Source organism: Pongo pygmaeus, chromosome 2 (genome assembly GCF_028885625.2).
Source record: "Pongo pygmaeus isolate AG05252 chromosome 2, NHGRI_mPonPyg2-v2.0_pri, whole genome shotgun sequence".
Taxonomy (NCBI): domain Eukaryota; kingdom Metazoa; phylum Chordata; class Mammalia; order Primates; family Hominidae; genus Pongo; species Pongo pygmaeus.
Genome location: NC_085930.1, coordinates 103735630 through 103761933, shown reverse-complemented (window position 1 = coordinate 103761933; position 26304 = coordinate 103735630). Strand labels below are relative to the sequence as shown.

Here is a 26304-nt window from a genome sequence, read left to right as displayed (position 1 = left end):
GGTAAGTTAAGAATACATACCTTAATTTCTAGGATAACCACTTATAAATGGAAATGGGGTACATAACAACCAAACTAACTGAGGGAAAAATGGAGAAATACAGAATATTTAACCAATTCCCACCAAGGCAAGAAAGGAGAGAATAAGATATAATAGGCAAGACAAAACAGAATCGACTAAAGACAATATATTTACTCTTCATTTAATCAGTAATTGCAACAATTTTAAGTAGACTAAATGGTCCAGTTAAATACAAAGATTATCAGACTGGATTTTTAAAAGTCCAACTAAATGCTGTTTTCCAAGGCTGGGTGCGGTGGTTCACGCCTGTAATCCTAGCACTTTGGGAGGCAGAGGTGGGTGGATTGCTTGAGTCCAGGGGTTCGAGACCAGCCTGGGCAACATAGCAAGACCCCATCTCTACTAAAAATACAAAAAAAAAAATAGTCAAGCATGGTGGCAGGCACCTGTAGTCCCAGCTACCTGGGAGGCTAAGATGGGAGAATCACCTTAGCCCAGGAGGTCGAGGCTGCAGTGAGCCGAGATGGCACCACTGCACTGCAGCCTGTGTAACAGAGTGAGACCCTGTCTCAAAATAAAATAAAATAAAGATCTTTGCGGTAAGCTAAAGTACTTTTTAATATATAAAAAAAGAAATAAATGCTGTTTTCAAGGGATACATGTAAAACACAAGGACACAGAAAAGTTTAAAGTAAAAGGATAGGCCCTAGCACTTTGGGAGGCCAAGGCGGGTGGATCACCTGAAGTCAGGAGTTCGAGACCAGCCTGGCCAACATAGAGAAACCCTGTCTCTACTAAAAACACAAAAATTAGCTGGGCGTGGTGGCGCATGCCTGTAATGTCAGCTACTTGGGAGGCTGAGGAAGGAGAATCACTTGAACCCAGGAGGTGGAGGTTGCAGTGAGCCGAGATCGCACCACTGCACTCCAGCCTACACGACAGGAGCGAGACTCCATCTCAAAAATAAAATAAAATAAAAATAAATAAATAAAGTAAAAGGATAGAAGAAAATAGAGTAGGCAAACAGAAAATAAAGTACAGTACTCTTAGAGGCAAGCTTAATTTCTAGTCTAACCAAAAATCAGTGGCTCCCGCAGCATGGGGCTCAGACTGTCAGCAACACAGGCCTAAACAAAGCTTTGCAAGTAAGCCAGCAGCCATCAGGGTCATGCCTGCCTCTCTGCTTCCTAGGGCCTTTAGCCCCATAAGACCCTGTGATTATTATCACCCACCATTCCCAGGGGTAACGCTGCCTTATCTCTTTTGCTAGGAGGTCCAAACCAGCCTGTCCACATCTGCTAGGGGAATCTTTCCCCACTAGCTGTACACTCAACAGGATGGCCCTACACGGTCAGCAGGACCCCTGGATAGGGGAGCATCTCCTTGCCTTCCCCATGTTAAACGGGTTTGCTGACATGGCGAATACATTGGGGTGTCTGGACAGTGAGATGACTCTGGGTAGAATAATTCCAAACCATCAAGTAAGGCACAGCAAACCCTCTTGGGTAGCCAGAAGCCTAGCAGGTTTCTATCTGGAAGAAATAAAAGGACTTGTTGATGTGGTGAAAGCTCACCCTTGCCCAGGCTAACGGTTTTGAAATCACATCTGTTTGTATAGGTGATCAAGGAAGCATCTATCTTCACTGAGCCATCTTAGTCCCCCTCAGGCTTAGCTCAGCTATCACCTCTGCCAGAAAGCCTGTCCTGACCCACTTCTGCCCAGGTTGGGAAGCTCCCGTGGGGCCTCGTCTAGGAGGAAGGTTCTCATCACTTGTCTGGATTCCGGGGATGGACCGCCTGGAGGCCCGACACCTCACGGCCCTGAAGCGGTACCCGGGCAAACACCGGGCCCCAACACTGCAGTCACTCACCACTGCAAGTGGAAGGTGTGGCCGCAGTGGATGGCGGCCACGTCGCGGGAGTGATCGAAGAAATCGGAGCAGATAGTGCACAGGGCACGGATAGGCATGATGGCTGGACTCAAGGGGCCCAGGCAGCCAAAGAAACTGCTACAGGTCCGGCTTCGTAGACGCGCCCCCGCGCCTCCGCTCGCTTCAAATTTGGCTCCGCAGCACGACTTCCTGGAGCGGGCCGGAAGTGACAACACAAAACTTTGGGCGGAGCGTGAATACTTCGCCTGGAGTGGACAAATCCTCGGGTGGGCGGAACTAGGGGCGGGGCTTAGCGGCCCCGAGGCCGTAGAGAATCCTGGGCGGAGCGCGGTCTTTCTCAGGCGTCATCTGGGAGGACTCGACTTGCCACTTGAGAGCGCAGCGTTATATCAAGGCGGGGAGCAGCGAGCCTGCCAGCTGGAACCTTTTCCAGGGCAAGGCAGTGCATTGTGGTCCCACGCCAGAGCTGGCGCGAGGCAGGCTGGGCCAAGGCAGAGAAAACCGCAGCCGCAAGGGAATAGAACAATGGTCCCGATGGGTCCCTTGGGCTCTGGACAGGGCTGGACCATGCGCTGTGGTCTATAGTTCCCATAGACCAAAATACTCTACCCTCTCAGTCCTCAGTTCCGGGCGATTCTAGAAAGATGGACACATAGGCCCCAGTCCCTCAGGTCACCCCAGGCCAACCTTGGCTTCATCCAAGTGAGACATGACTATCCTTGAGTTTGGAGACACTAGGGCCAGTACCCTGACTTTAGCTCTTAGCTCTCAGGAGGATCAGTTATGCTTGGGACTGTAGTAGAGTTGGAATTTTGGAAGCCCAGATGCTTCAAAGACTAGAGACTAACAAATCCTTTTTATTATTCCCACATCAGAGAAGTTATCTTTGAGGAGGTTATCTTTGAGGTCCTCCCAGAGAGCAGCATCCCTGGTGAGTTCACCCAGGCCCACCTGGGCTGGAGTAAGTCAACTTTTGGGTTTTTAGGTTTAGTATCTGTGGCAGTGTTACTCCCTCTACCCAGAAGAAACCCTGTGCATAGCCCCATAGTATAAAGCTGATCTGCTCCAGCTGAAATAGACTCAGAGTGAGATTTCATTTGGGGCATAGGTGGAAAGCACAGGTGTTCACAGAAAGAAGGAATCAACACAGAGCAGCATAGAATCTTTGTGCATTGCTCACCGTACACCCTCTCCCCAGCTCAGGGAAGCTATCTTTGGCTATGAGCAGGGTCTGTCCTTGTGGTGGCTGGCCCAGGTAGATTCCAGCTCTATGCCTAAATCAAGAGTAAGGCTCCTCGGTCAACAGGAGTCAAAAACAGCAGCCCTTACTTGAGCTCTCAGCCCAGGGAGTATTCCTTGGTCCAAATGCAGCCCAAGACCCACTGCTCACATGGATTTCTAGAGTCCAGAGGACCCCCACCACCACCACCAATGAGGAATACACTGTGGTGAAGATGATCTTCACTCTCAGCCCAAGAAATCCACAGGGCACTGTTCACTACTATTCCCAGCCACTACTTGTGAACCTGCTCCCAGCCTCTCCCCTCCCCACTGCCTTCCAGGGGCTCCTCCCCAGTAGGACAGAGGAAGCAAAGGCAAGAGGGTGGCCAGAGGCTTTGCAGGGTGATGTTTATTTGCCAGGTTCAGTAGGCACACAGTTAACCCACCGACCTTCACACACCAGAGCAGACCCACAGGCATGCAGGGAGAAGGGCAGGACCACCACGGAGTGCCGAGCAAGGGCGAGGACCAATGTGGCTGCCTGTCCAGGCTGTGGTAGGGTCTGACAAAGGGCACCTGTCAGGAGCCTCCCTCAGGAAACTGGAGAGTTTAACTCTACTTCCTCATCCCAGAAAAAGCAACTCTGTGGCTCTGAGGCACCTGGGCCTCTGATAGAAGTGAGCTGTAGAAATAGAGGGAGTTCCTCTTCATTTCATTGTTGAACTGAGCAGAAAATCTGCCCCTGTAAAGGGCAAACCCCCAAATCAGATTATGGGTTATTGCCATGCAGCAAGCCCCCTAGGGTGGAGAGGACTTGTGGGCTGAGATTGTAGGGGGTGGGCATCTAGGAAGAGCAAGGAGATAGCAGCCCTCCCTGTTTGGCCCAGGGTAAGGACCCAGTAGGGCTGGGACACTGGGTGCTGGGCTTGTACTCTGCCCTGCCAGGTCTCATTGCCACGTCCTAATTGTTCCTCCTTTCCCTTAGAGGCTCATGAGGTTCAGGGTACGGGGCAGCCCACTGCAGGACTCGGAAGGGCAGGAAATAACACAAATAACAGGGTCTTAGGAAGGACAAAAATGGAAGCTTCTGCCCTCCTACTCATTCTCTCCACTCCTAAGGACCCCCACAGCTAGTGAGCAGTATCCCTAGCCATGTGCCCAGTCTGTACTTAAACATACTGCCCTACCTTTCTGCATCCTCTATACCAGCCTGTATCTGCTCCTAGAGCAGCCCACACACCACAGGCACACACCTTCATGTGCAGGAGCCTAAGACCGCTGACAGGGCCTCGCTGGAGGACCAGCTCTCAGGGCAAGGCCGCCCAAGTTTAGGGCCTGGGAGAGTGTGGGACCTGCAGGGCCTGCCCAGGGGAATGGTGAGGCAAGAAGGGAAGGGGAAGGAGAGCAGGAGCCCCCTGAGTATCCCTAGAGCAGCATCCCACAAGGAACAGAAACTGGTGAAGCTAGCAAAAGACAGAAAAGCCACAAGGAATCCATGCAGGGGCTGGGGCCGGCCCTGCCACTGGCCTGCCCACCACTCACACACATACACACAGGAGACGAGACTGCTCTCCCGTGACCCCTAGGTATGCCCCACTGGGATGCGGGGGCATGGGGGAGCGAGGGCATCATGCCAGTGACTCTATGTACAGTGAGAAGCCCCTCATCCACTCTCCCACCCTCCTGCCCATCCCCCGCCCCCCCTCACCAGGCTGCCTACTCAGCTGGCCTCCTCCCTTTGAGACTCCTGGGCATAACCAGCAGCCTCTTCCCCTTTACTAGAGGGTGGAGCCTGGCCTGTGGCGCCCTCTGGGGCTGTGCTGTCCGGCTGGGCCATAGCCGGCTCAGGGGTGGCAGCTGCCTTGGTGGCCAGTGTGGCACTGCTTTGGGTGGTGGGCACAGTGCTCTCTTCTGTGGCTGGTGTGGCTCTCCCATCAGTGGCTGGAGTAGCGCTCCTGTCAGTGGCTGGGGTGACACTCCCATCAGTGGCTGGAGTGATGCTTCCATCGGTGGCTGGGGTGACACTGCCATCAGTGGCTGGGGTGGCACTTCCATCTGTGGCTGGGGTGGCACTACGGTCTGCGGGGGCCACATTATCACTCTTTGCAGCACGAGCAGCATCACCCTCAGGGGCTGAGGTAGCTCCACTCGCAGCTGCAGCTGTGGCCCCACCTGCAGCTCCGGGGGTGGCAGTGTCTGTGGCTGAGGCCGACTGGGCTGCAGCCGTGCTGGACTGCTCTGGTGCCCGGAGCCGTTTCATGAGGGTGGTCACTCGGACAGCCTTCTGAAAGGAGCACAGTGGAGAAAGGCTAAGGGTGAGGCTTGCTGGATCCATTGCTTGGCAGTGACCAAACCAAACTCTTTCCATAGTACCCCTGGCCACCTCCATCCACCCCAGGGCCAAGTACTCAGCTGCTCAGCACTCCTAATTAAGGTAATCACAGTGGCTACACCCACACCTGATGGCCTGAGAAAAGCTTGTGTGTGGCTGCAGGGGTGTGATGCAGGCAAGAAACTGAGTGCCAGAAGGAATACTTGGGATAGAGCCAAGAAGGGAGTTATCCAAGCCTTACCTTCCACTTGGCCCTGGCAAAGTTCTTTTCAATCTGGGCACAGACACCATCCTTGATGTTCTTATCAGAAGCAGCATTGCCAGAAATCCTGGAAAGGGTGCAAGTGTGTCTGGATCTGAGAGAATGAGCCTTTGTGGAGACTCTGCCCAGCCCTTCTATGTGGCATCCAGGGACTACCAGGCAGAGCCTCTGGGCTGGCCTGAGCTCTAGGTGCCTGCACCCCTTCTAGGCCTCAAAGATGGGGCTGCTGGGTGTGAGGGGGACCCTGGCCTCTCCCACCCTCCCCTGGACCCTGCTCACCACTCATGAGAGATGGCCTCTTCTGCAGTGATCCGCTGGTCTTGCTCCACCTCCATCAGCCTTGTGACCAGGTCTTTGGCTGTGGACAAAACCAAGGAGGGGATAGTCATGGGCACCCCATCTCAATGTCTAGAGGTGATAAATGGGCCGGGGGACAGAAGCAGAATACCACAGAGGAAGATGAGAGCAGGACACCCTCCCCACTCCCTTGCATTCTACCAAGTGCTGGGAAGGCACCTCCTCACCTGCCTGCGAAATATCATCCCAATATGGAGAGTCAAACTCATAGTCACCAGCCAGGATCTTGCGGAAGAGATTCTTATCATGGTTCTCATAATCATCTTCTTCCACCTCCTCGTAGAAAGGTGGGTTGCCTGAAAGCCTGCATGGGGGAAGGGTCACACAGAAAGGCCACAGACACATGCCCCCACCCCATCTGACTGCAAGCCTGCTTGTCCATCTGTCCACTCACAGGATGTACATGATGACTCCAATGGCCCAGCAGTCCACAGGGCGTCCATACCGCTGCCGGCCTACCACCTCTGGGGCTACAAACACAGCGCCCATCTGCTGGTCAGTATCAGGCCTAGCCAGGTCCAGTACCATCCACACCAGCTTCCTGAGATGAGCACATTTTCCCCCTGCCCAGAGCAGCTCCCTGAAGGCTGCCCCCCATTATCCCCCTGCCCCTGCCCCACCCCCTGCTTGCCCAGATACTCGGGGGTCCCACAGGGCTCCTTGATGAGGCCATTTTCTAGCTTAGCCAGATGGAAGTCACTGATGACAATCTTCGAGTTCTTCAGCCGGTTGTAGTAAACCAGGTTCTCCAGCTGTGGTGTGAGAATAGCATGTGGGTGAGCAGAAGACACCATGAGGACCTTGGAGGCTAGACCAAGGCCCTGAGGTGCTGTCCACCCCAGTACCAGCCCAGCTGCCAACTGGCCCTCTGACTGTGGCTCTGGCCTCACCTTGAGATTCCTGTGCACGATCTTGAGTGAGTGCAAATAGGCCACGGCCTCCAGGACCTGCCGTACCACGTTGCTTGTGTCTCGCTCCGAGTAGTAGCCCTGGTCCAGGATCCAGTCAAACACCTCCCTCCCCGTGGCCCTGAGGGACACCAGCCCCTGAGCCTGGTGTGGGCAGAATCGGGGGTAGGGCAGGAGCACTTGGGTGAGCTGCCTGCGCCAGGCAGCTGGCTGAGCAAGGCACAGGGACCTGGGACGCCAAGGGTCCAGAAAGGGGGTTTCCTTAGCTGCAGAGGGTGGGACAGGTGAAAGCTCTGGGCGCTGGGGAATCTTGGGTCCCCAGACCCACACTCACAGCTCCAGGAAGATAAAGTACTCCTTGCGGGTCACAAACACATCCACCAGCTGTAGGATGTTGGGATGCTTCACCCTGGCGACAGGGAGGGGAGCCAGTAGTTAGGGCTGGATGAACCCCTGGGAGAGGCTGTGGTCGCCACAATGGCCACAGCAGACTAATTGGCCAGAGGCTGGGACTGCCTGAGGCCACTTGCCCTCTAAGCCCTTCCCTGCTGCCTCCCACCCTGCCCCAACCTCAGGCCTCAAACTCACATCTTGAGGATGCCTATCTCGTTCTTGGCAGCTTTCCGCACCTTGCGGCCGTCCCGCTTCTGGAACTTCTTGCAGGTGTGCAGCTTGCCTGTCGTCTTGTCCTTGGCCCGGAAGATTTCACAGAACTCCTCACTGCAGCCGACAGGCACCCACTCAGGCCTGGCCTTAGCATCAGCTGCACTCCACTCCGACTTCCCTAGCCCCTGCCCACCAGCCCACACAGCCTTGCCTGACAGGCCCGGCACTCACGTCTTGATGACCTGTCCCAAATCATATCTGTCAGTCACCTCCGATGGCTGGTTATAGTTCTTCTTGTCGCCCAGAGTCACACACCCAAACGGCATTGCCAGGCTCTAACCTGCCGGCACAATGGGGTCTGGCTTAGCTGTACTACTCTCCACTTCCTCACAACATAGGGGCTGCTTTTGGGAGATCCCAACCTGGCTCAGGCCAAGCTAGGGGCAGAGACCATACCAGGAGGGGCTAGAGGATAGGCAGGCTCAGATCCTACCCCTGCTTTTCTGGCTAGACATCTAGCTACTCAGCTTGGCTGCCTGAACTACAACAGCCTACATATGAAAAAATGTATTAAACTGATATATAAGGGAATAGTTTTGTATTCTATACATTAAAAAAAAAAGGCTTATCAAACAGTTTATTTAAATTCCAGCTGTTTTACAGATGAAGGGGGCTATAACCACCCACCCACCTGCTAGTCATCTCTGAAGGTCTAGAGCTAACAAGTGTTAGTGGATATATGAAGAACATGAGCACTGCTAGGAGAGGGCAAACTCCCCTTTGTAAAGCAGTTTGGTAAAACCACTAAAGTCAAACAAACATAGCCTATGATCCAGTAATTGCACTCCTAAATACGTGCCTACAGAAGTGCACACATTTGTGCATCAGGACAGTCATACAATGCTCATAGTAGCCATATACATAATCATCAAAAATTGAAAACAGACCAAATACCACCACCAACAGGATGTATTGTGGTAGAGTCACACAATGGAATATTATATAGCAATGGAAACAAAGGAGCTACAGCTATACCCAACCACCTGGTGACTCTTACACAGTGTTAAGTGCAAAAAGACACAAGAGAATACATATAGTATGAGTCTATTGATAGAGAGTTCAAACAGGCAGAACAAACCCGTACTGGGGATACAAACACAGCAGTAGAGCTATAAAGAAAAGCTAGGAAATAAGCAGAGTCAGATAATGGTCTCTTCTAAGAGAAAAGGAGGGGTTATGATTGAATCAGGACACATGGGGGGATTCTGGAAGACCTATTTCTTTTCTTTTCTTTCTTTCTTTCTTTTTTTAGAGACAAGTCTCACTATGTTGCCCAGGCTGGAGTGCAGTGGCTATTCACGGGCACAAGCCCACTACTGATCAGCACAGGAGTTTTGACCTGCTTCGTCTCTGACCTTGGTTGCTTCACCCCTCCTTTAGGCAACCTGATGATCTCTAGCTCCCAGGAAGTCACCATACTAATGCCAAACTTAGTGTAGACACCCAACTGGCATAGCGCACTGCAGCCCAGAGCTCCTGAACTCAAACGATCCTCCCACCGCAGCTGGGATTACAGGCACCCACACCATGCCCGGCTGTTCTGTCACCCAGGCTGGAATGCAGTGGCATGATCACAGCTCATTCCAGCCTCAGCCTCCTGGGCTCAAGCGATCCTCCCACCTTAGCCTCCTGAGTAGCTAGGAACGGACCATAGGTGCACACCACCACAACTGGCTAATTTTTTAAAATTTTTTTGTGGATACAGAATTTCATTATGTTGCCCAGGCTGTTCTTGAACTCCTGGGCTCAAGCGATCCTCCCACCTCAGCTTCCCAAAGTGCTGGGATTACAGGCGTGAGCCACCACACCCGGCTTGAGTAAATTTTTTAAAGTTTACATACTGATGTACCCTCACAAACTCTTTTCTGGAAGAATACTGAAGGAAATAAGAGTTCTCTCCTGGGCAAAGAATTGGATGTCAAAAGGGCAGACATATCTTTTGTTTACTAATTTTCTGTGCGAATTTTTACTATTTTACTATAATGACTTCGATGAATTTAGTAAATACTGCACTCAGGCACAGTGCTTGGGTGATTCCTCAGAGGGATAATCTGGGTGGAGAGGCAAGGTAAAGCTTTGGAGGCAGCATTAGGACTCAGTAGGGAAAGATTTGCCAGGAGGTAAGCAGGTGTACTGGTCAGGAAGAGCAAAACAAGCCTGATCCTGGTCCCAGCTTTCGGCTCTGCATATGCTTTCATGCCCACTGGGGCCCACAGGGGACCTGGGCTGTCAGGTCCAGGTGCGAGGCCCCCAAACAGAACAGATACAGCTGGCTCAGTGAGCGCTAGGCACTCTTTCCACCTGGGGCACGGTGTCCCACAGGTCTGCAATCTTGCCAATTACAGCCCAATCCTCATCTGTAGTGCTAGGTGAGCTGACTCCAGTGTCCAAAGGAAAAGGCACTCATAGCCCATGCTCAAAGGTGGGGGTGGGGGGTTAGTGACTAGACCTTCACAGATCTGACGCCAGGGTGTGCCTCCATAATACCCAGTCAGTGTGACACTGGGGCTACAGCAAGCTCTGCACTGAGGCTGCGCTGAAATTGCTCTGCCTCTGCTGACTGTGCATGTTTTCCCTCCATGCCAATTAGCACTTGCTGTGTGCAGGGCCTGAGCTAGGGCCTGGGGGTACCTAGATGCTCCCCAACCTGAAGGCATTCACAGCCTCAAGGTAGTGGAGAAGGGAGGAGTCAGAGGAGGCAGCTTGGCAAGATGAACTCTGACAGCCAAAGTCAAAGACCAGGACCCAAACAAGCCCCATGGCCAACCCTGGCTGCTACTTGCTTCCTCCCAGGCAGAAGCTAGCCACCAGGCTGTGATTCCCAGGAGTCACAGCCCTGGAAATTCTCCCTCAGATTTGCCTTCAGAATTAGGGAACAAACTCTATCATTCCTTCATCTGGGTTGCTTGGGCTCAGGGAATACAAATTCATTTCATCAGCGTTATTCCAGACAGGGTTTAAACCGTCTTGTGAGGCACAACAGAGGCAAAGGAGAGGCTTTGAAGATCGTCACTGACTGCATGTCTGCCACCATGGCCACAACCCTGCACTCCTCCACTGGGGAGAAGCATGTGGCCAGAATCCCATCCTCACAGCTGAGAGCAGAGGCATAGCCAGTTACCATTGCCGGTTACACATTTTCACACCATAACATCTGCGGGAGGGGGCCTGCAACAGTCATCTCAGTCTGAGGGCTGTGTACTGGGCAGGAGGGTGGTACCTTAGCCTGCAGTCTCCCAAGAAGGCTGGGAGGGACCTGTGCCCCAGCTCTGTTGCTTTGCTTACACCATTCCCTCTGGCAAGAGTGCCCTTCCCCCAAAAGCCTCCCGTCAGATTCCTATTTGTCACAGCAGAGTTATTTATAACATTAAAAAAAATTCAGCAACTACCTAAATGTCCAACAACAGGTGACTCGCCAGCTCAACTGTGTCCACTCAATGGTAGGAAGTGTGGGCACTGGCAAGAGCTCTGCCCACCTTAGCTTTCCTGTGGAGCAGCTGCCACATGAGCGAGGTGCTGAGAGCAGAACTGAATCTCTTCTTTCATTGTGATTTCTGACATTATAAGGTGGTTTGTGCAACACATTGTCCAAAACAATCCTGATGCTCCAAGGCCAGACTCAAAATGGCCCTTTTCTGAGATACCTTCCACAACCTCCATGCCCCACCCCCCACCCCACTCCAACAGCTCCCAGCTCTGCCAGTGTGGCGTGGGTGGGAGGTTTTGTGCATGCCTGTCCCTGATCCTGGCCCCAGCTTTCGGCTCTGCATATGCATTCATGCCCACTGGGGTCCAGGGCTGGTCACGGGGGTCTGTCCCATGAAAGGCACAGAAAACTGGGCCTCCACCTGTAATGTCAGCCTGGAGCCATGTCCTGAAGCCTCAAGGCTGAGATGGGAACAGATCTGTCTCCCCTGCCCCCTACTATGGCTGCCCAAATTTCAGCCAGTCCCTCCTCCTCCTCCTCCTCCTCCTCCTCCTCCTCCTCCTCCTCCTCCTCCCCCTCCTCCTCCCCCTCCCCCTCCCCCTCCCCCTCCCCCTCCTCCTCCTCCTCCCCAGTCTAACTATACTGGCTTGGGGCCCCGGACTTGGCCCCAGGGCAAAGAGAGGAGAAAGAGGGGCCTGGCTTTCAATTAGCACCTTGGTTCCCTCCGCCCACACCCACTCCACCATCTGCTATCCACTGTTGCTCCCTGGGAGGCTTCGGGTGTGTGCACCAAGCCCTGGGTACCTGCTTGCAACAAAGGAGACCTGGGAGGAACAGCCAAGGGACAGCTCTCAGAAAGAGAGGAGGCCAAGTGGAAGGGGTTTGTATTTCTCACCCCCATGGCCCAGACCCAACACCCAACAATGGAGAGCTCTCCTCTCAGCAACACAGGATCTGAGCTCTTCCTCAGGTACACTTAGGCCATGGAAGGGCACGGGAGCTCCACAACAGCCGTTTCCCTGGAGACATGGCTCCCTCCACTCTCTGCAGAGGAACTGAACAGTATGCACTACGGGCTGCCCAAAGGGAGCTTGTGGGGAGTGCAGGCTCTGGTGCCGCCATTGCCCTCCAGCTGGCTCTCATGGAGCCTGAGAGCCAAGCACTCCCCAGTTACGGCCTGCTCCCACGGCCTGACCACTGGGCTTAGGGAATTGAGCCTCCAGCAATCCTGAGGGGTCCTCTGTTGGCCCTGGTGATAAATGGTCCCTCAGGGACTCTACTGCATCTTTAGATAAGTCTGGTCCAGGGAAAGCCCAAACAAGACAAAGGCCAAGAGGTCCAGAGGCCCCACATTGGGGTCCTGTCCCCTCCTCTGCTGAGATCATCCTGGTTCAGGCCCTACCTTTCATAGACGTAAACAGAGTTTCCTGCTACCTTGGTCCCCTGCCACGTGGGACTCCAGAGCTTGCAGTAAATCTAGGGAGGCCAGGAGGGGCCCAAGAGGCCTCCAGCTGCCTCCCAACAACTGTAGGCAACACCTCCTAATTTAGTGGCAGCTGTGAACACCAGCCTGCAGGCACCCCCTCCTCTCTGCTGCTCTACTCTCTCAAGGGCTGGGGCTGGGTTTCCTGCTGCAATGAACATGCTGAAGCCCAAGCCCTGCTTAACTCACAGCTGAGGTGTTACCCACAGGACCAGGGGAGCTGAAGACCTCACTCAAGGTCTGTTAGGAACAAGGGCCAAGCTTCTAGACCACCATCCAATTGCTTCAGGGGACCGGTCAAGGGGCTGCCCTGACTGAGCCTCAGGCTCCAGCTAAATCATGGTAGAATTTCCTACAGCTGAATTTTGCCCATCTAATGAGGGAGTATTGTGGGGAGGTCTCTCCAGTCTTGGGGGTGGGCATGCAGTCCAGTGCTACATCCCGAAAGTTTAGCTCTCAACATGCAGGCAGAGCCAAAGGCCAGCTGTCTCCTCCCAAGCACTTGGGGTACAAATCTCTGAACCCCTGAAGGAGAATCCACTGGAGGCTCTGCTTCCCTGTGGGTGGAGGAGGGGAAATGCAGAGGAAGGCACTAGAGTAAAGGGTTGCTATGGTGATGGAAGTTTTAAAACAAGGGGAGGGGGAGGGGAGATGTGTTGGTCAGGTCCCTTCTTCAAGAATTTCCTGAGACTTTAGCCTGGCTCCTTCTTCAAGGTTCTGTGACCCAGGTCCCCATCAAGAAAGGGGAGGTGGGAAGATGGAGAGAATTTAGTAAAAAGAGAATGGGGCAGAGACACAGACAAAGACAGAACCTGTGATGGAAGAGGAGCAAGGAGATGACAAAGTAAAAGGGACACAGGCACAAAGGGCAGGAAAAGGGAGGTGGACAGGAGTTCTGAAGGGGGCGGATGGGTGCCCAGCAGAGCCCTAAGGCCTCCATGGCAATGTGCTCTAAATCCCTGGGCCAGGAGCTATCCATGGTACCGGGACCTTCGAGACTGCACCCTCCTGTAACCCCGAAACATACACTGAACTTGGCGTAGGAGGCACAGCCAAAAGGAGGCCAGCTCCTTGGAGCAAGTTGGTGGGGAAGAGGCCAGCTGCTGCAGCCCCCTAGTCAGGACAGTTCCCAGCCCATCTCTCTGCCATCACGGCAGCTTAGGTAAAGCAGGTCCAACATGTTGAAGGCAGACGCATAGGGGGATGGAAATGAGGCTCGGATGCCTGGCTGCTTCCCTTTATAGTCCCTCTTCTCAGTTGGCCCAGCTGTACTTAGACCCTCCCAGCCAACCCCTCCCCCATCTGTTATCCTTTCCAGGCTTTGGGTCCCCAGAGCCCCTCTTACAGCTCTGCTTAATCCCCTCTCACCAACCCCCAACAGCAGATCCTGCCATGAGTGCCAGAAACGGCACCACAAGCAACCCAGAAACAGGATAACTGCACAGCCCTTCCCCTCCCCATGCCTCAGTTTCCCCAAATGGAAACCATGGAATCTGGCCTTCTCCCAGGGCAGAGGACTGCTTGCCTGCCTGTGAGTGCTGGCCAGGGCATGGGGCTGGAGAGTAGGGCCATCAGAGATATGTGAACAGCCAGCCTAGGAGGGCACCTGAAGGGTCCACACCAAATATTAGAAAAGGGAGACCCTTTCCCCACCCTGGAAACCAACCTGACTCTGAGTGGAGACACCAGTTCCCCAGTTGAGGAAACTGAGGCTCAGAAGTCGCTGGAGCTGCCAGGAATCAACTCTGAGGGTGGGGGAGGGCACCAGGTCTCTGAAGGTAGTCCTGGGGGCTCAAAGCCTGGACTTGGGGGTAAGGGAAGTACAGCACAGGGACTGGACTACTGCAGACTCTGAGCTTTTAGTGTGGGACAGAGGGCCCTGATCCTTAGGAAGGAACCTGGTGGAGCAGGCTCTCTGCCTGGGAGGTGCGGACAAAAGCAATTTGGCAGAGCTATGCGGGGAGGGGGCTGGGGCTCAAGAGCCCAGGGTCTCTGCCAGACAGTACAAGCTGGGGAAGGCAGAAGCTCACGCTGTCACTATCCCAGCCACCTCCAGCCAGGGGCCCTGCTCCCCACCGTGGTGCCACCCTGACCCCTTTCCCAAGTGCTGCTGGCTCGCCCCCGCTGGCACAGCAACACACATGCGGAAAGCACACGTGTGAGCACCAAGCCCCGCACTTCCCAGCAGGAACATGTGCGCCCCCACCCCCACCATGCACGTGGGTCCATGCACTGGACCCCCGGCTGGCACCCAGGTGAAGGCTTGGAAGCTGAATTTTGGCTGGGGGGCTGCTGGTCCCCAGGGGCTTGGAGCTTCCTCCCCCACCCCGCGGCAGGCCTGCCCAGCCCCCTCCGGGTTGTCGCCCATAAAGAACTCTCCGTTGTCATGGAAATTAGTGACTGCTAAGCGGGAGGGAAGGGGCCCGGGGACAGTTGGGAGGGGCTGGAGGCGGCTCTGGGAACGGGGAGGGACGGCTCAGCTCTCGGCCCCTATCCTCACGGGGGACCACGAATCTTCGAGGGTTAATCTTTTCATAATTCCGAGCCGCAGAAGCTTCCCCCCAGAACCCCCAAGCCGTCCGAGGTAATGGGGAACTTTAGCCCGACCCCGCACTCCGTCCCCCAAATCTGCAAAGCCCGCGCGCTCTGACCCCGCCAGGACCTCGAGCCCTCGCTGCGCCCCCGCGCACTCTGCATCCCGAATCTCGAGCCAGGGAAACAATCCCCCAAGGCCCCACAACCTGCGTTCGGGAAGCGCCCCCAGCCCGGCCCGCCCCGCACCTGCAGCGCCGGTTGGTCACAGGGAGGAAGTGATCGCGGGCTCAGCGGGGCGCCGAGGGCTCCGGGGACGGCGGGCAGAATCCGCTCCGAGCACGCGGGGCAGACGCGGCGCCAGATGCAGCCGCTTCGGCTAGCGAACCTCCAGCATCGCCAGCCGCTTGCCGGCACCGGATTCGCACCCCGGGCCGGGGGCGGGCTGGGGGCGGGGCCTCCCAACCGGCCCCGCCCCGACCCTGGCGGAGCCTTAAGGGCAGAATCCCACTGGAGAGCAGGCGCGCGCGGGATGGCAGCGGTGCTGGTGAGCACTGGCCTGCTTAGCCCTGGCCAAGGTTCTCAACGGCTGCCTTAGGCCCTCAGCCTGGGGCTGGAGGAGGCCTCCTATGCCCAATGTAAGGGGTGGTGAGTGGAGAGTTGGGGGAAAGCCTGAGTCCTGGAGCTGCATAGGATCGCTTGCCAGTCATTAGTCTCTAGGGAACCAGGGCTTTGCCCAGCTCCCCGAACCCGACCCAAAAGGCAGGACCAACTTAGAAAAACCAGATGGGCAGTCGGGCTAAGGCAGGCTCCCCTAGCTAGGAGCAGTAAACACACAGAGGTGTGTGTTTGCAAGTAGTCAGTGTGAAAACAGTGAGGGCCCTAGACTGTGGTAGCAAAGTCTCCTATCCCACCCCATACCCAACTCCTGCAAGGCCAGAGTCTTTCCCAACCATAAGTCCCAGTAAGGGTGGCGGCACAGTCAACCCCCTCCTGTGTGGCACCAAATTTCCCAAACTATAAAAGTCACCTGTGACATGGTGTGGCCTCTGCTTTCTTTTCAGTCTAATCACTCTCAAACACTTCATGAGTTGTATCACTCTAGTGGCCTGGCCTGGGATATGGGGACACAGGAGAACTGTGGTACCAAGGTATCCCACCTGGCCTGGGTGCTAATCAGAGGGAGGAGGCTCAGAACCACCAGGAGGAAGCTTTAAAGGAAGTCCTTGGCCATTTCTCTGTCCCTTGTCAGTGAGGCTCACGGACCCAAAGCCTGACCCACACCCCTCACAAGCCCTGAGGACCATCCTAAGGCCAGTATCTGAAAGCCAGACTCAGGCCTCTCAGTGTCTGGAGCTGGGCTTTATCCCACCTCACTCCCCACAGTGAGCCTCCTGACCCTGCTGTGGGAGAGGGAGTTGGCGTCATCCCCAAACCCTCAGCCATCTTGAGGCTGCCCTGCATGGCCACCCATGGCTGATGACAGGAGGGACTGTCCAAGTCCAGAAGCTGGGGCTGGGGCTCAGACCGAAGGCTAGCTTAGGAAATGACCGCCTCAAACAAGGTTCCTCAAAATTTTCCTCCAGAGGGGGTACTGAGCCCTTCACATTCCTCCCTAGCTTGGGGTTATCTCCTCTAGGCCAGGCTGGTGCCACTTCTGGGGTCCCTGGGCTCTGAGTGGTCTCGGGTTATGGGACCCACCCCACCACTGGGTAGGAATCTCCTGGCAGGCTGGGTATCTGCAAGGCAGAACCCGTTTCTCATCTCAGTATGCTCGGCTGATGTCTGCAGAATGAATGAATGGCCTGGCACTGAGTCCTTCCTGCCATCTGCCCACTATTCTTGAAACAATGGGTCTCTGAGTTTTATGGTGTAGCCAAGCTGTGGCTTGCTGACCCCACACATGCCACACACACGTTTTCTGTCTTTCCTGAGGGTCATGGCTATCCAGGCATGGGGGTCAAGGAGAAGCTGGAATGGGGATTTTTAGGCAGGGGAAGGGGTGGCTCCTTAGCGCCCTGCCTGCTGCTGGCAGTACTCCACCTCTTCTTGGTCCTAAGCACGCTCTGTGCATGTGGGTGAGAGCACGTGGCAGGGTGTGTGTGCACACGTGTATGTGTGTGTATGCTCTCTTTTGCCGAGGGAGATGCAACAGCACCGTGTATGCAATGGTGCCCAGGGGCACGTGTGTCTGCATTCTTTGTGCACCCAGGCGTGCTTGCTGGCACGTGTGTGTGGACGCTGTAGCTGGTCCCTGGAGTTATCAGTCCCCTTCCTGCCTGACACAAGTCTCAGGATTGTGGAGGCTGAATCAGGCTTTGAGAGCCGGACATGGGAAGGGGGCTGGACCATGTCCAGGGGTGGGGAGGGTCTGTGCTGACTCTACATCATTGGCTGTTTTCAGGCTCCCCACCAGAGCAGCCCCTTGATCTCTGGTGTATGTGAAGATAGACAAGTCTTTGCCATTTGTGGAGGGCAATCTGAAGACAAGAACCCAGGGCTAGGATTGAGCCATGGCTTATCCCTCAGCCCCTAGACAGGAAGGCACAGGCAGGGTGGGACCAGCTTCAATGTTTTGGCTTCAACCTCCAGCTGCCTTTCAGGCAGGAGATAGTAACATCAGCTGAATGCCATCCTCTTAGCTCTTCCAGGGCAGGGAGTGGACCAATGCTGAGCTTTGTTCTTACTTCCACTATTCAAAGCCAGACGGGGTCAGGGGACATGATTTCTCACCACTCCACTGGCCAGAGGGATGGCAGGAGGCCCTTTAGCACAGACCAGAGTTTGGAACAAGAGCAGAGGCAATCGAGATTGGCATTGCCTAGTAGCCTTTATGAGGACCCTCCTAAGGAGGCCTGTACCCTGAAGACAGGGGCTGCCTGGGTTGGGAGGCTAAGGAGGAGAAGAGGGCCCAAGTTCATAGTTCTGGCTCCCATCAAAGCTAGAAAGTCAGAGGGGCAGAATAAGGTGCGAGCCTCAGTATCCACAGAGCTTCATCTCCCAGCTCAGGTTGGGCCTCCTACCCAGGATCCAGGACTTATCTGCACCCCCAACTCCCTGCCCTAGGGTGCCAAAGGCTGGCACTCCTATGCCCTTAGATTCTGGCTGGCTGATAGAAGCCCCTGCTAACCCAGCATAGAGCTCCAGCAAAAGTTCAGACTCTAGGAGGTACCTAGATTAGCAGTGCAGCTCCCCAAGAAGCCTGAACTCTGACAGAACCCTCCCACCCCAGGACCCCAGCCATCTTTGAAACTGCCTGACTGTTGTCCATGTTGCTTGGCTTCAGTCCCCAGAAGAGGGCCCACAATGGGGAAGGGCAAGCAGTCTTTTCCTCCGGAGCCAGGGGAGGGGGCTGCCCCCCGCCCCCCACCTTGTGACTCACTCCAGGCTGTGTGGGTTATTACATTATGTTTGAAATTGCCATGGCAACAAGCTGGCAATCAAGGGTAATTGCACTTGTCGTCAGGGCAACGGGGCAAAACCCACAGCAGCCACTCTCTGTGGTTGCCCTTGGGGTGCAGTAAAGGTCAGGCCAGATCAGAGCCAATGCCAGTCAAGGGGCTCCGGGGCTGTCTAGAAAGGGTAGGTTGCCAGGGCCCATGGAGTTCCAGAGTGCAGAGGCAGGGCATGCCTTGGGAGAGCCAGGGCCCCCATCCATGACCCCATGCCTGGACTCCTGCTTTTCTCACACCACCCTGTGGCTGAAACATACCACGGCGCTTAAAGAAAGCAGAACCAGAACTTTTATATGCTCACAGCTGGTACTTATAGATAGCCCATGGGCCCTCTTCCTCATACTCCTGGCGGCTGAGCCACAGGCTCTGGAAAGAGCTCCGGGATGCCATGATGGAGCCCCCAAGCCAGGCAGCAACTGCACGGTGGGGAGACCCCAGCACAGCAGCACCAGGGCCCAGCTCCTGTCTCAGGCGCTCGGGGAAGCCACTCACGAGGGTGCTGCCACCGTCCAGTACCACATTGGCCAGTAGCTGCTCCTGCTGCTTGGCCTCCAACCGGCTGATGCTTAGGAGGGCCAGCTGTGGAAGGCCCGGCTGGTTGAGACCTATCAGATTGGGTTGGAAGAGGGCCTCAGGGCAGCAGAAGCGCTCAGGCCCCAGCGTGATAACCTGCTTGTCTGGAAGCACAAAGTCCACCTGGGCCTGCGCCTGGGTGTGGACCCTCTCAGCTGCCACGTCCATGGCCACGTAGCAGCAGGCCTCTTTCATCTGGTTGATCAGTCCTGCCTGGGGCAGTGAGTGGCCATTTCTCTGCAGCAGCTGGGCCAAGTAGTCAGTAAGGTCAGCACCAGCCACATCCAGCCGGTAGGTGTCAAGTGCAGCCAGATCCCCAGTGAGGATGGGTGCCACATAGGAAGTGCCATGGCCACTGCCCAGCACCAGCCCAGTGGTACGTCCATAAGCATAGAGCGCCAGCAGGGCCTGATGCACTGTCTGCATGGCTGGGACATGGAAATGCTCAAAGAGTATTTCAGCCACCTTTTCTCGGTTGGTGCGTGGTGAGATGGGTGAGTCGGCTACGAGCACAGACAGCTTCTCGGGCTGCACACCCAGCCTGCAATAGAACAGGTGCTGCCATAGCACCTCTAGTGCATCCCAGTCATAGACCACACCACGGTTCAGCACTGAATAGGATCCCTCTTGGTTTTCAGGCACTGCATATCGTGGCTGGCCCTGGGCTGGGTGCTGCAGCAGCTGAACTCGTGAGGGTATGACACTGAGGACATGGTCCTCTCCAGCCAGTCCACATTTGGTGAATCCTGTGCCTGTATCAATCACCACGGCCGCCATGTCCTGGAAGGGTCCCAGTGAGTGGCAGCAGAGCACTGGCGACCGAACTGGCAGAGCATCCATGGTGGACACCAGTTCATAGCAGGCCCCGTGGGGCAGTCCAAGGTGTGCAACCACTGATAAGTGTGTAAGATCCTCAGCTGTCAGCTTGAATGGGGCACTCTGGGGCTCAGTGGCCACCATGGCCATGGGCAAGACCTTGCGTCCAGTGCCAGGTGTGGTAAATGTGATCAAGGGAAGCTGCTCCTCCTGGGTCCCAGGGGAGTTGCCAGGTTGCTGCTGATGCGTGATGGAGTGCTGAATATTACTGATGCCAACCTTGTCTCTACTCATATAGATACAGGTCTCCTCAGGGGTCAGGGGCACCTGAAATACCCCTACATGAGTAGGCAGGCCTAAGGGCTCATCTTCCTGGGTGGAGACCTGGCCAGGTTCTCCAGGGTTGGGGGACCATCTTGAAAGAGTGGGCTCTTTGGTGATGGGGGGTTCTTTAGATAAAGAGGGATTCCTAGCAACGGGTGTCTGCCCAGTGAGAGGGGGTTGATCAGTAAGGGGGTGCTCAGGTAGGGGTAGCTGTCCAGCAAGGAGGATCTGCCCAGTGAGGAGAGCCTGTCCAGCATCTTTGGCTTGAGGGTTATCAGGGTGAGCAGGAATGACCTCTTCGTGGCTGCATATGTCTTCCTGGAGGAAGGATCTGGGCACTTCCTGGGTATCGGCTGGTGCAGCAGGCTCTGAGTTCATCCACTGCAGTTTCTTGGTCTGGACTATGGAGGCATCTGGCATCCTAGAGGGTGCCATGGAAGGGTCTAGCATCCAGATGGTATGACTAGGTTCATTTTTTTCACCATCAGGCTTGGACCAGCTAGTATTAGGGACATGGGTCAGTATCCTCTCATCAAATTGGAGGGGCATCCCCAGTGGAACAGGCCTAGTGAGCATCCCAACCCTGATGGGTGTCTCAGTACCAGGGGAGTCCCATGACTCCAGATTGAGCCTGGCCTCCTTGGGAATCAGGGCTACCTCTCGGTAGCTGCCAGATGAGAGGCTGCAGGGCACTGGGCTGGACAGCATGGGTGTGATAGACCAAAAGCTGGAGTGATTACTGTCAGGAGACAGGATGGGTTTGACCAACAGCTGGGTGGACAGCATATTTTCAGGGACATAGATGGATGGGTGGCTGGGCATGAGGCCCACAAGCACTGCCCGTGAGCCCACAGGGTCATGGCACAGCAGCCCCATCCTGGTGCTGCCTGTGGCCATATCAAACACCAGCACACGGTCTTCCACAACTTCCTGAAGCTGGCAGGTTGGTGCACTGGAGAGGGGGATCTGCATGGCTTCCTTGGGAGACTGGAATGGGGACTGCTTGTGGCAGGTTACTTGGTAGGCAGACAGTGGCACATTAGAGCTGGTATTGTCACAGACATTGGGGAGCTGCTTCTGTGGCTGAGAGCTACAGATCTCCTGGCTACTCCTCTGGGACTTGGAGATAACTGGGGGCTCTGGGCCTGGCATTGGGCTGCCTGGCCTGGAGGTAGAGCCCGGAAGTTTCTTCACGGGGTTTTCAGCCTCCTCAGTTGGCACCTTCCTTCTGGTAACCTCGTCCTCCTGAGCATGGTCTAGGCACTCTTCTAGAGTAGGCTTCGGGATGGGAGGCTCCTCCTTAGAGTGGAGATTCACTTTGTCCTGGCAAGATGCAACTATTTTGGAAGACTCCAAGACAGTTGACCACTGATTGCCATACTTCCTGAGAAGGAGGTCTTGAGATGGGCCCTTGGTGACTGCAGTGGTGTCAGTCAGGTGATCAATGGTATGGGTGTCAGTTTCAACTGCAGTGGGGGTTGGGGTAACATCCAGAGCTGGAGTCATAGCCCAAGCTGGAATTGGAGGAGTCAGTGACAGAAAAGAAGGTGTAAGGCCAGGCACGGTGGCTCACGCCTATAATCCCAACACTTCGGGAGGTCAAGGCAGGTGGATCACCTGAGGTTGGGAATTTGAGACCAGCCTGACCAACATGGAGAAACCCAGTCTTTACTAAAAATACAAAACTTAGTTGGATGTGATAGCGGGCACGTGTAATCCCAGCTACTTGGGAGGCTGAGGCAGGAGAATCGCTTGAACCCAGGAGGCGGAGGTTGCAGTGAGCTGAGATTGCGCCATTGTACTCCAGCCTGGGCAACAAGAGCAAAACTCCGTCTCAAAAAAAAAAAAAAGAAAGAAAGAAAGAAATTTAAAAAAAGAATGTGTAACTAGCGCAGCAGCCTGAGCTGGACACTTACCCTGGTCCTGATCTTGGGCTAGATCCTGAGGTGGAGCCAGAAGAGCACCTTGGGCTTCGGGAGCACCATTCTCTCCTGAGAGAAGGAAGGATAGCCACCGACTCTTCCTGCTGCCCAAGGAGGCTATCTGGTCGGAGCTGCAGGGGCCTTTGCCCCAGCCTACCAGGACCTTAGCTGGAGGCTTGCCTTCCCCTAAATTCTGCACCTGAAGCCGAAGGCAGCAGGGTCCACGCTGGGCTATGTCACTGGTGCTGTCACTGTGCGTGCACTCTGGTAAGGTCAGGGTCACATCCTCCATGATGAGATGTTGTTGGGCTCCCACAATGGGACTTGAAGATATGCTAGTGGAGAAGAGTCTCGGGGCATCCTGGGAGGCCTGCTCACAGCAGCACTGGGAGCTAACCCAAGCAGGATCCTGGAGTAGCTGGCAAATGGGCCCAGGGATGCGGGCCTGGGAGGCTGGGCCACAGGCGCCATCAGTGATGGTCTTGGTAGACAATGACAACCCCTGCTTGAAGTATAGGGATTCTGAGCTTATCCATGGTCCCTGAGACCCTCTGAGGCCACTCCCCAGCTGCTGGCTGCCAGCTGAGGGGTGGTCCTGGGGACCCGATGGATCAGGGCCCCCCACCTTCTTGGTGGCTTCCATAGTCCTCCTGCTCCATGCCCTAGGTGCCCTGCCCCCACGCCATTGCCATGGTGACCTTACACATCACAGCCCCCTGGGGATTGACTTGAAGATTCTGAGCAGAGGATCCACCCCCACCCCTGCTGCACCCATTGCTAACCCTGCAGGATACTGGTCCTGGGCTTCAGGGACATGTGGCTCTGGGGAAGGGGTGACATCACAGTGACCTGGGGAGTGACAGAGTGTAGGAAACCAGGGGCCCCATGCTCCTGAAGAACGGAGGCTTGCCCAGGGAACTTTAGGAGGCAGGGGGCCAGGGGACACCAGTGAAGTCAGCCAGCTGCAGGCCAGCCTCCCCTATCCTTCCCAGCCAGGTGCACATTCTGCCCAGGCTAGTCCCACAGTGAGGGCCAGGAACTGTCAGGATAAGGCCAGAGGAAAAAGGTAGGCAGGGGAGACTCTGAGGAAGCCCCTGGCACAGGACCTTTGGATGGGGTGCAAAGTCCCTTCACCACTCAGCCCTGGGAGGCAGAAGTGGGTGAGGGACCCAAGCTCAGTCTCAAGCTCCCCTCCCTATGTTCCCCGGCTCCCGCTCCAGGGACAGCAGCTTCTTGGCAGTCTCTGCTGCTCCAGATGGTTCTCCTCTGCCTGCGCCTCATGGAGCCCCCTCCCCAGAGCCACATGTCCCTGAAGCCCAGGACCAGTATCCTGCAGGGGTAGGGATGGGGGTGGCAGGGGTGGGGGTGGGACCTCTGCTTAGAATCCTCAAGTCAGAATGTTCTAGCTCTTGTCACATTGTGTCAGCTTCATCTTGGCCATAATGGGGGCAGAGCTCTGGGCACAGGGCTGCACCACAGCAGCCACAGGGCTAGCCAAGTGGCAATTACAGGATGGTAAGACCACAGTGGTCCCAGGAGCTAGCCCCACAGTGGGGACATAGTGGGTGGAGGACTGAGTATGCAGTGGGCGCAGAGCTGCATATACAGCAAGGACAAGTCAGACAACAAATTGGATGGGGGGATGCATAGGAAATATAAGCTACCAGACCAGGTGGGCAACTCCGCCCTCCATTTCTTTTCTCTTTTTTTTTTTTGAGACAGAGTCTCGCTCTGTCACCTGGCTGAAGTGCAGTGGCGTGATCTCGGCTCACTGCAAGCTCCGCCTCCCAGGTTCCCGCCATTCTCCTGCCTCAGTCTCCCGAGCGGCTGGGACTAAGGCGCCCGCCACCACGCCCGGGTAATTTTTTGTATTTTTTAGTAGAGACGGGGTTTCACCGTGTTAGCCAAGATGGTCTCGATCTCCTGACCTCATGATCTGCCCACCTCGGCCTCCCAAAGTGCTGGGATTACAAGTGTGAGCCACTGCGCCCGGCCCCATTTCTTAAATGGAGAGAAAAAAAGGGGGGCAGGGATGAGTGGAACCTTCCTGGAGCAGCAGCCTAGGCTCAGAGCTGCCCTATAGCCACAAGGACAGGCCTAGGCAACAGTTTGGAGAGCTGCACATTGCCACGGGCCCAGGTCTGGAGGTTCTAACCTGTGGTAGGGTCAGGCCCTCCTCCTTCCCACCAGATCTGAGCTCTGGGCCTCCTCCCTCTGTCTGGCAGGGCTGTGTTCTTTCAGGCCTCAGTCTTTCCACCCAGGAAACAGGTTTGTAGACAATATAACTGTAGGTTTGTTCTCTGAAACTGTTTTCACAGAGGTTAAAAATAGTGTTTACAGTTGGCTGTGGGGTGTGAGGCTCTGTGACCAGGGACAAAAGTTAACACAAAGGTGCTTCATCTGCAACTTGCTAACTTGGCACTGGGCACAGCCAGGCTCTGCCACATCTCAGGCCCCCTGGGCTCCCACCCCCCTTCCCTTGATGCTGCCTTTGGTTAAGAATGGGGACAGGGCCAGATGTGGTGGTTCACGTCTGCAATCCCAATACTTTGGGAGGCCAAGACAGGAGGATTGCTTGAGCCCAGGAGTTTGAGACCAGCCTGGGCAACAAAGCGAGACCCCGTCTCTATAAAAATAAGTTTTTTTTTTTTTTTTGAGACAGAGTCTCCATCTGTTGCCCAGGCTAGAGTGTAATGGCGCGATCTTGGCTCACTGCAACCTCTGCCTCCCAGGTTCAAGCGATTCTCCTGTCCCAGCCTCCCAAGTAGCTGGGATTATAGGCACCCGCCACCACGCCAGGCTAATTTTTGTATTTTTAGTAGAGACGAGTTTCACCATGTTGGCCAGGCTGGTCTTGAACTCCTGCCCTCAGGTGATCCCTCTGCCTCGGCCTCCCAAAGTTCTAGGATTAAAAATGATTTTTTTTTTAAAGTTAAAAGAGTGGAAACCGATAGCTCTGGACACCAAGGAAGAGCTGCTCATCCTCTCATGTGAACGTCCAAAGCCCAAGGGTCTGCCCGTGCATATGTATGCCTACATTCATGTACACACATACTTGCTGCCCACTATTAATGTCATTAATCTTTGGCTTAAGCAAGCTAGTTTTCTGTTTACAATAGAGATGCTAGTAACAGCCTCTAGTGCCTGTGCAGCATTTGAGCTGGACTGTGCCTGGGAGGGTTGGAGAGGCATGGAGAGAGGTCCTGAGAGCCCCTGGCCTGTCTCACCACTGAGTCATCCTCCACCTCCTGCAGAGGTGGGGCATAACCCTCCTTTCCAGAACTGTGGTCCTTTGTAAACAACTGGCCTGAGGTCTCCTGGGGGAAGGGAGCAGAACTGGCTGAAGCGTCTAGCCCATGAAAGAAGGCCCAAAGGAAGCAACCAGGATAGAGAAGGCCCTTATTTTTATTTTAGAAGCAAGGTCTCTGTCGCCCAGGCTGGAGTGCAGTGGCATTATCATTGCTCACTGCAGCCTTGAACTCCTGGGCTCAAGCAATCCTCACGACTCAGCCTTCTGAGTAGCTGGGATAGTGTGAGCCACCACACCTGGCTAATTTTTTTTTTTTTTTTTTTGATAGAGACGGGTTCTCACTTTGTCTCCTAGGCTGGTCTCAAACTCCTGGCTTCCTCCCACCTTGGCCTCCCAAAGTGCTGGGATTACAAGCATGGGCCACCATGTCTGGCTGCAAAGGTCCTTATAGCAAACACCCCTTATAGTAATAATAACAATAACTGATATTGATGGGGTCCTTCCTCTGTGCCAGCGCAATGTGGAGCACTCATAACCCAGACTCACAGCAATTCAATGAGCTGGGCACTGTCATACCTCATTTTACAGATAAGGAAATCAAGGCAAGGAAAGAAAGGGAGACAGGTCTGTCTCAGCTAGTGTGTAGTGGAGCCAGAATCTGAAGCCAGGCCACCAGGCTCTGGATTCATACTTCAGGATCCTGTGTTGCCACCACTGGGTGCCATGCGCAGGGCCAGGCAGTCACAGACCCTGCTGGAGGGGAGCTAAAATGACTCCATTGTGGGTTCTGCAGCAGCAAGCCCTACACCCAAGCTGGGTCCTGCATGGACCTGCTCCTCCTCCTGATAGCTTATCAGGTAGCT

General features: G+C 55.0%; 3 protein-coding genes across 6 annotated transcripts in view; all 3 read right to left on the bottom strand.

The window, feature by feature from the left end:
- The window catches only part of TRAIP (TRAF interacting protein), a 28180-nt gene extending 25847 nt beyond the window's left edge, over nt 1-2333 (bottom strand). The window contains exon 1 of one of the 2 annotated variants that reach the window (XM_054481985.2): nt 1893-2333. In XM_054481985.2, coding sequence (XP_054337960.1) covers nt 1893-1990 — 98 coding nt within the window. In that variant the 5' untranslated portion in view covers nt 1991-2333. The remainder of the gene's footprint in view (nt 1-1892) is intronic. The other variant, XM_063661113.1, reaches the window with a different exon arrangement.
- A 1192-nt stretch (nt 2334-3525) lies between these two features.
- Nucleotides 3526-15543, bottom strand: CAMKV (CaM kinase like vesicle associated). 3 transcript variants are annotated; one of them, XM_054481981.2, is made up of 12 exons: nt 15351-15543; nt 7831-7939; nt 7582-7713; nt 7328-7402; nt 6976-7114; nt 6717-6837; nt 6480-6555; nt 6253-6389; nt 6008-6086; nt 5708-5795; nt 5307-5418; nt 3526-5213 (listed from the first exon to the last, which is right to left on the bottom strand). In XM_054481981.2, the coding sequence occupies exons 2-12, from the start codon at nt 7923-7925 to the stop codon at nt 4855-4857; spliced, it is 1413 nt and encodes a 470-aa protein (XP_054337956.1). In that variant the 5' UTR covers nt 7926-7939; nt 15351-15543; the 3' UTR covers nt 3526-4854. The 3 variants fall into 3 exon arrangements, with proteins under 3 accessions (XP_054337956.1, XP_054337955.1, XP_063517182.1); XM_054481980.1 differs by having other exon boundaries at nt 3526-5418; nt 15351-15542; XM_063661112.1 differs by lacking the exons at nt 7831-7939; nt 15351-15543 and adding an exon at nt 7811-7818 and having other exon boundaries at nt 3526-5418.
- A 3283-nt stretch (nt 15544-18826) lies between these two features.
- LOC129033416 (uncharacterized) lies at nt 18827-23012 on the bottom strand. Its single transcript, XM_054481972.2, has 2 exons — nt 22186-23012; nt 18827-21783 (listed from the first exon to the last, which is right to left on the bottom strand). Exons 1-2 carry the CDS (start codon nt 22832-22834, stop codon nt 18854-18856), a joined length of 3579 nt encoding a protein of 1192 aa, XP_054337947.1. The 5' UTR covers nt 22835-23012; the 3' UTR covers nt 18827-18853.
- Nucleotides 23013-26304: the final 3292 nt, after the last annotated feature.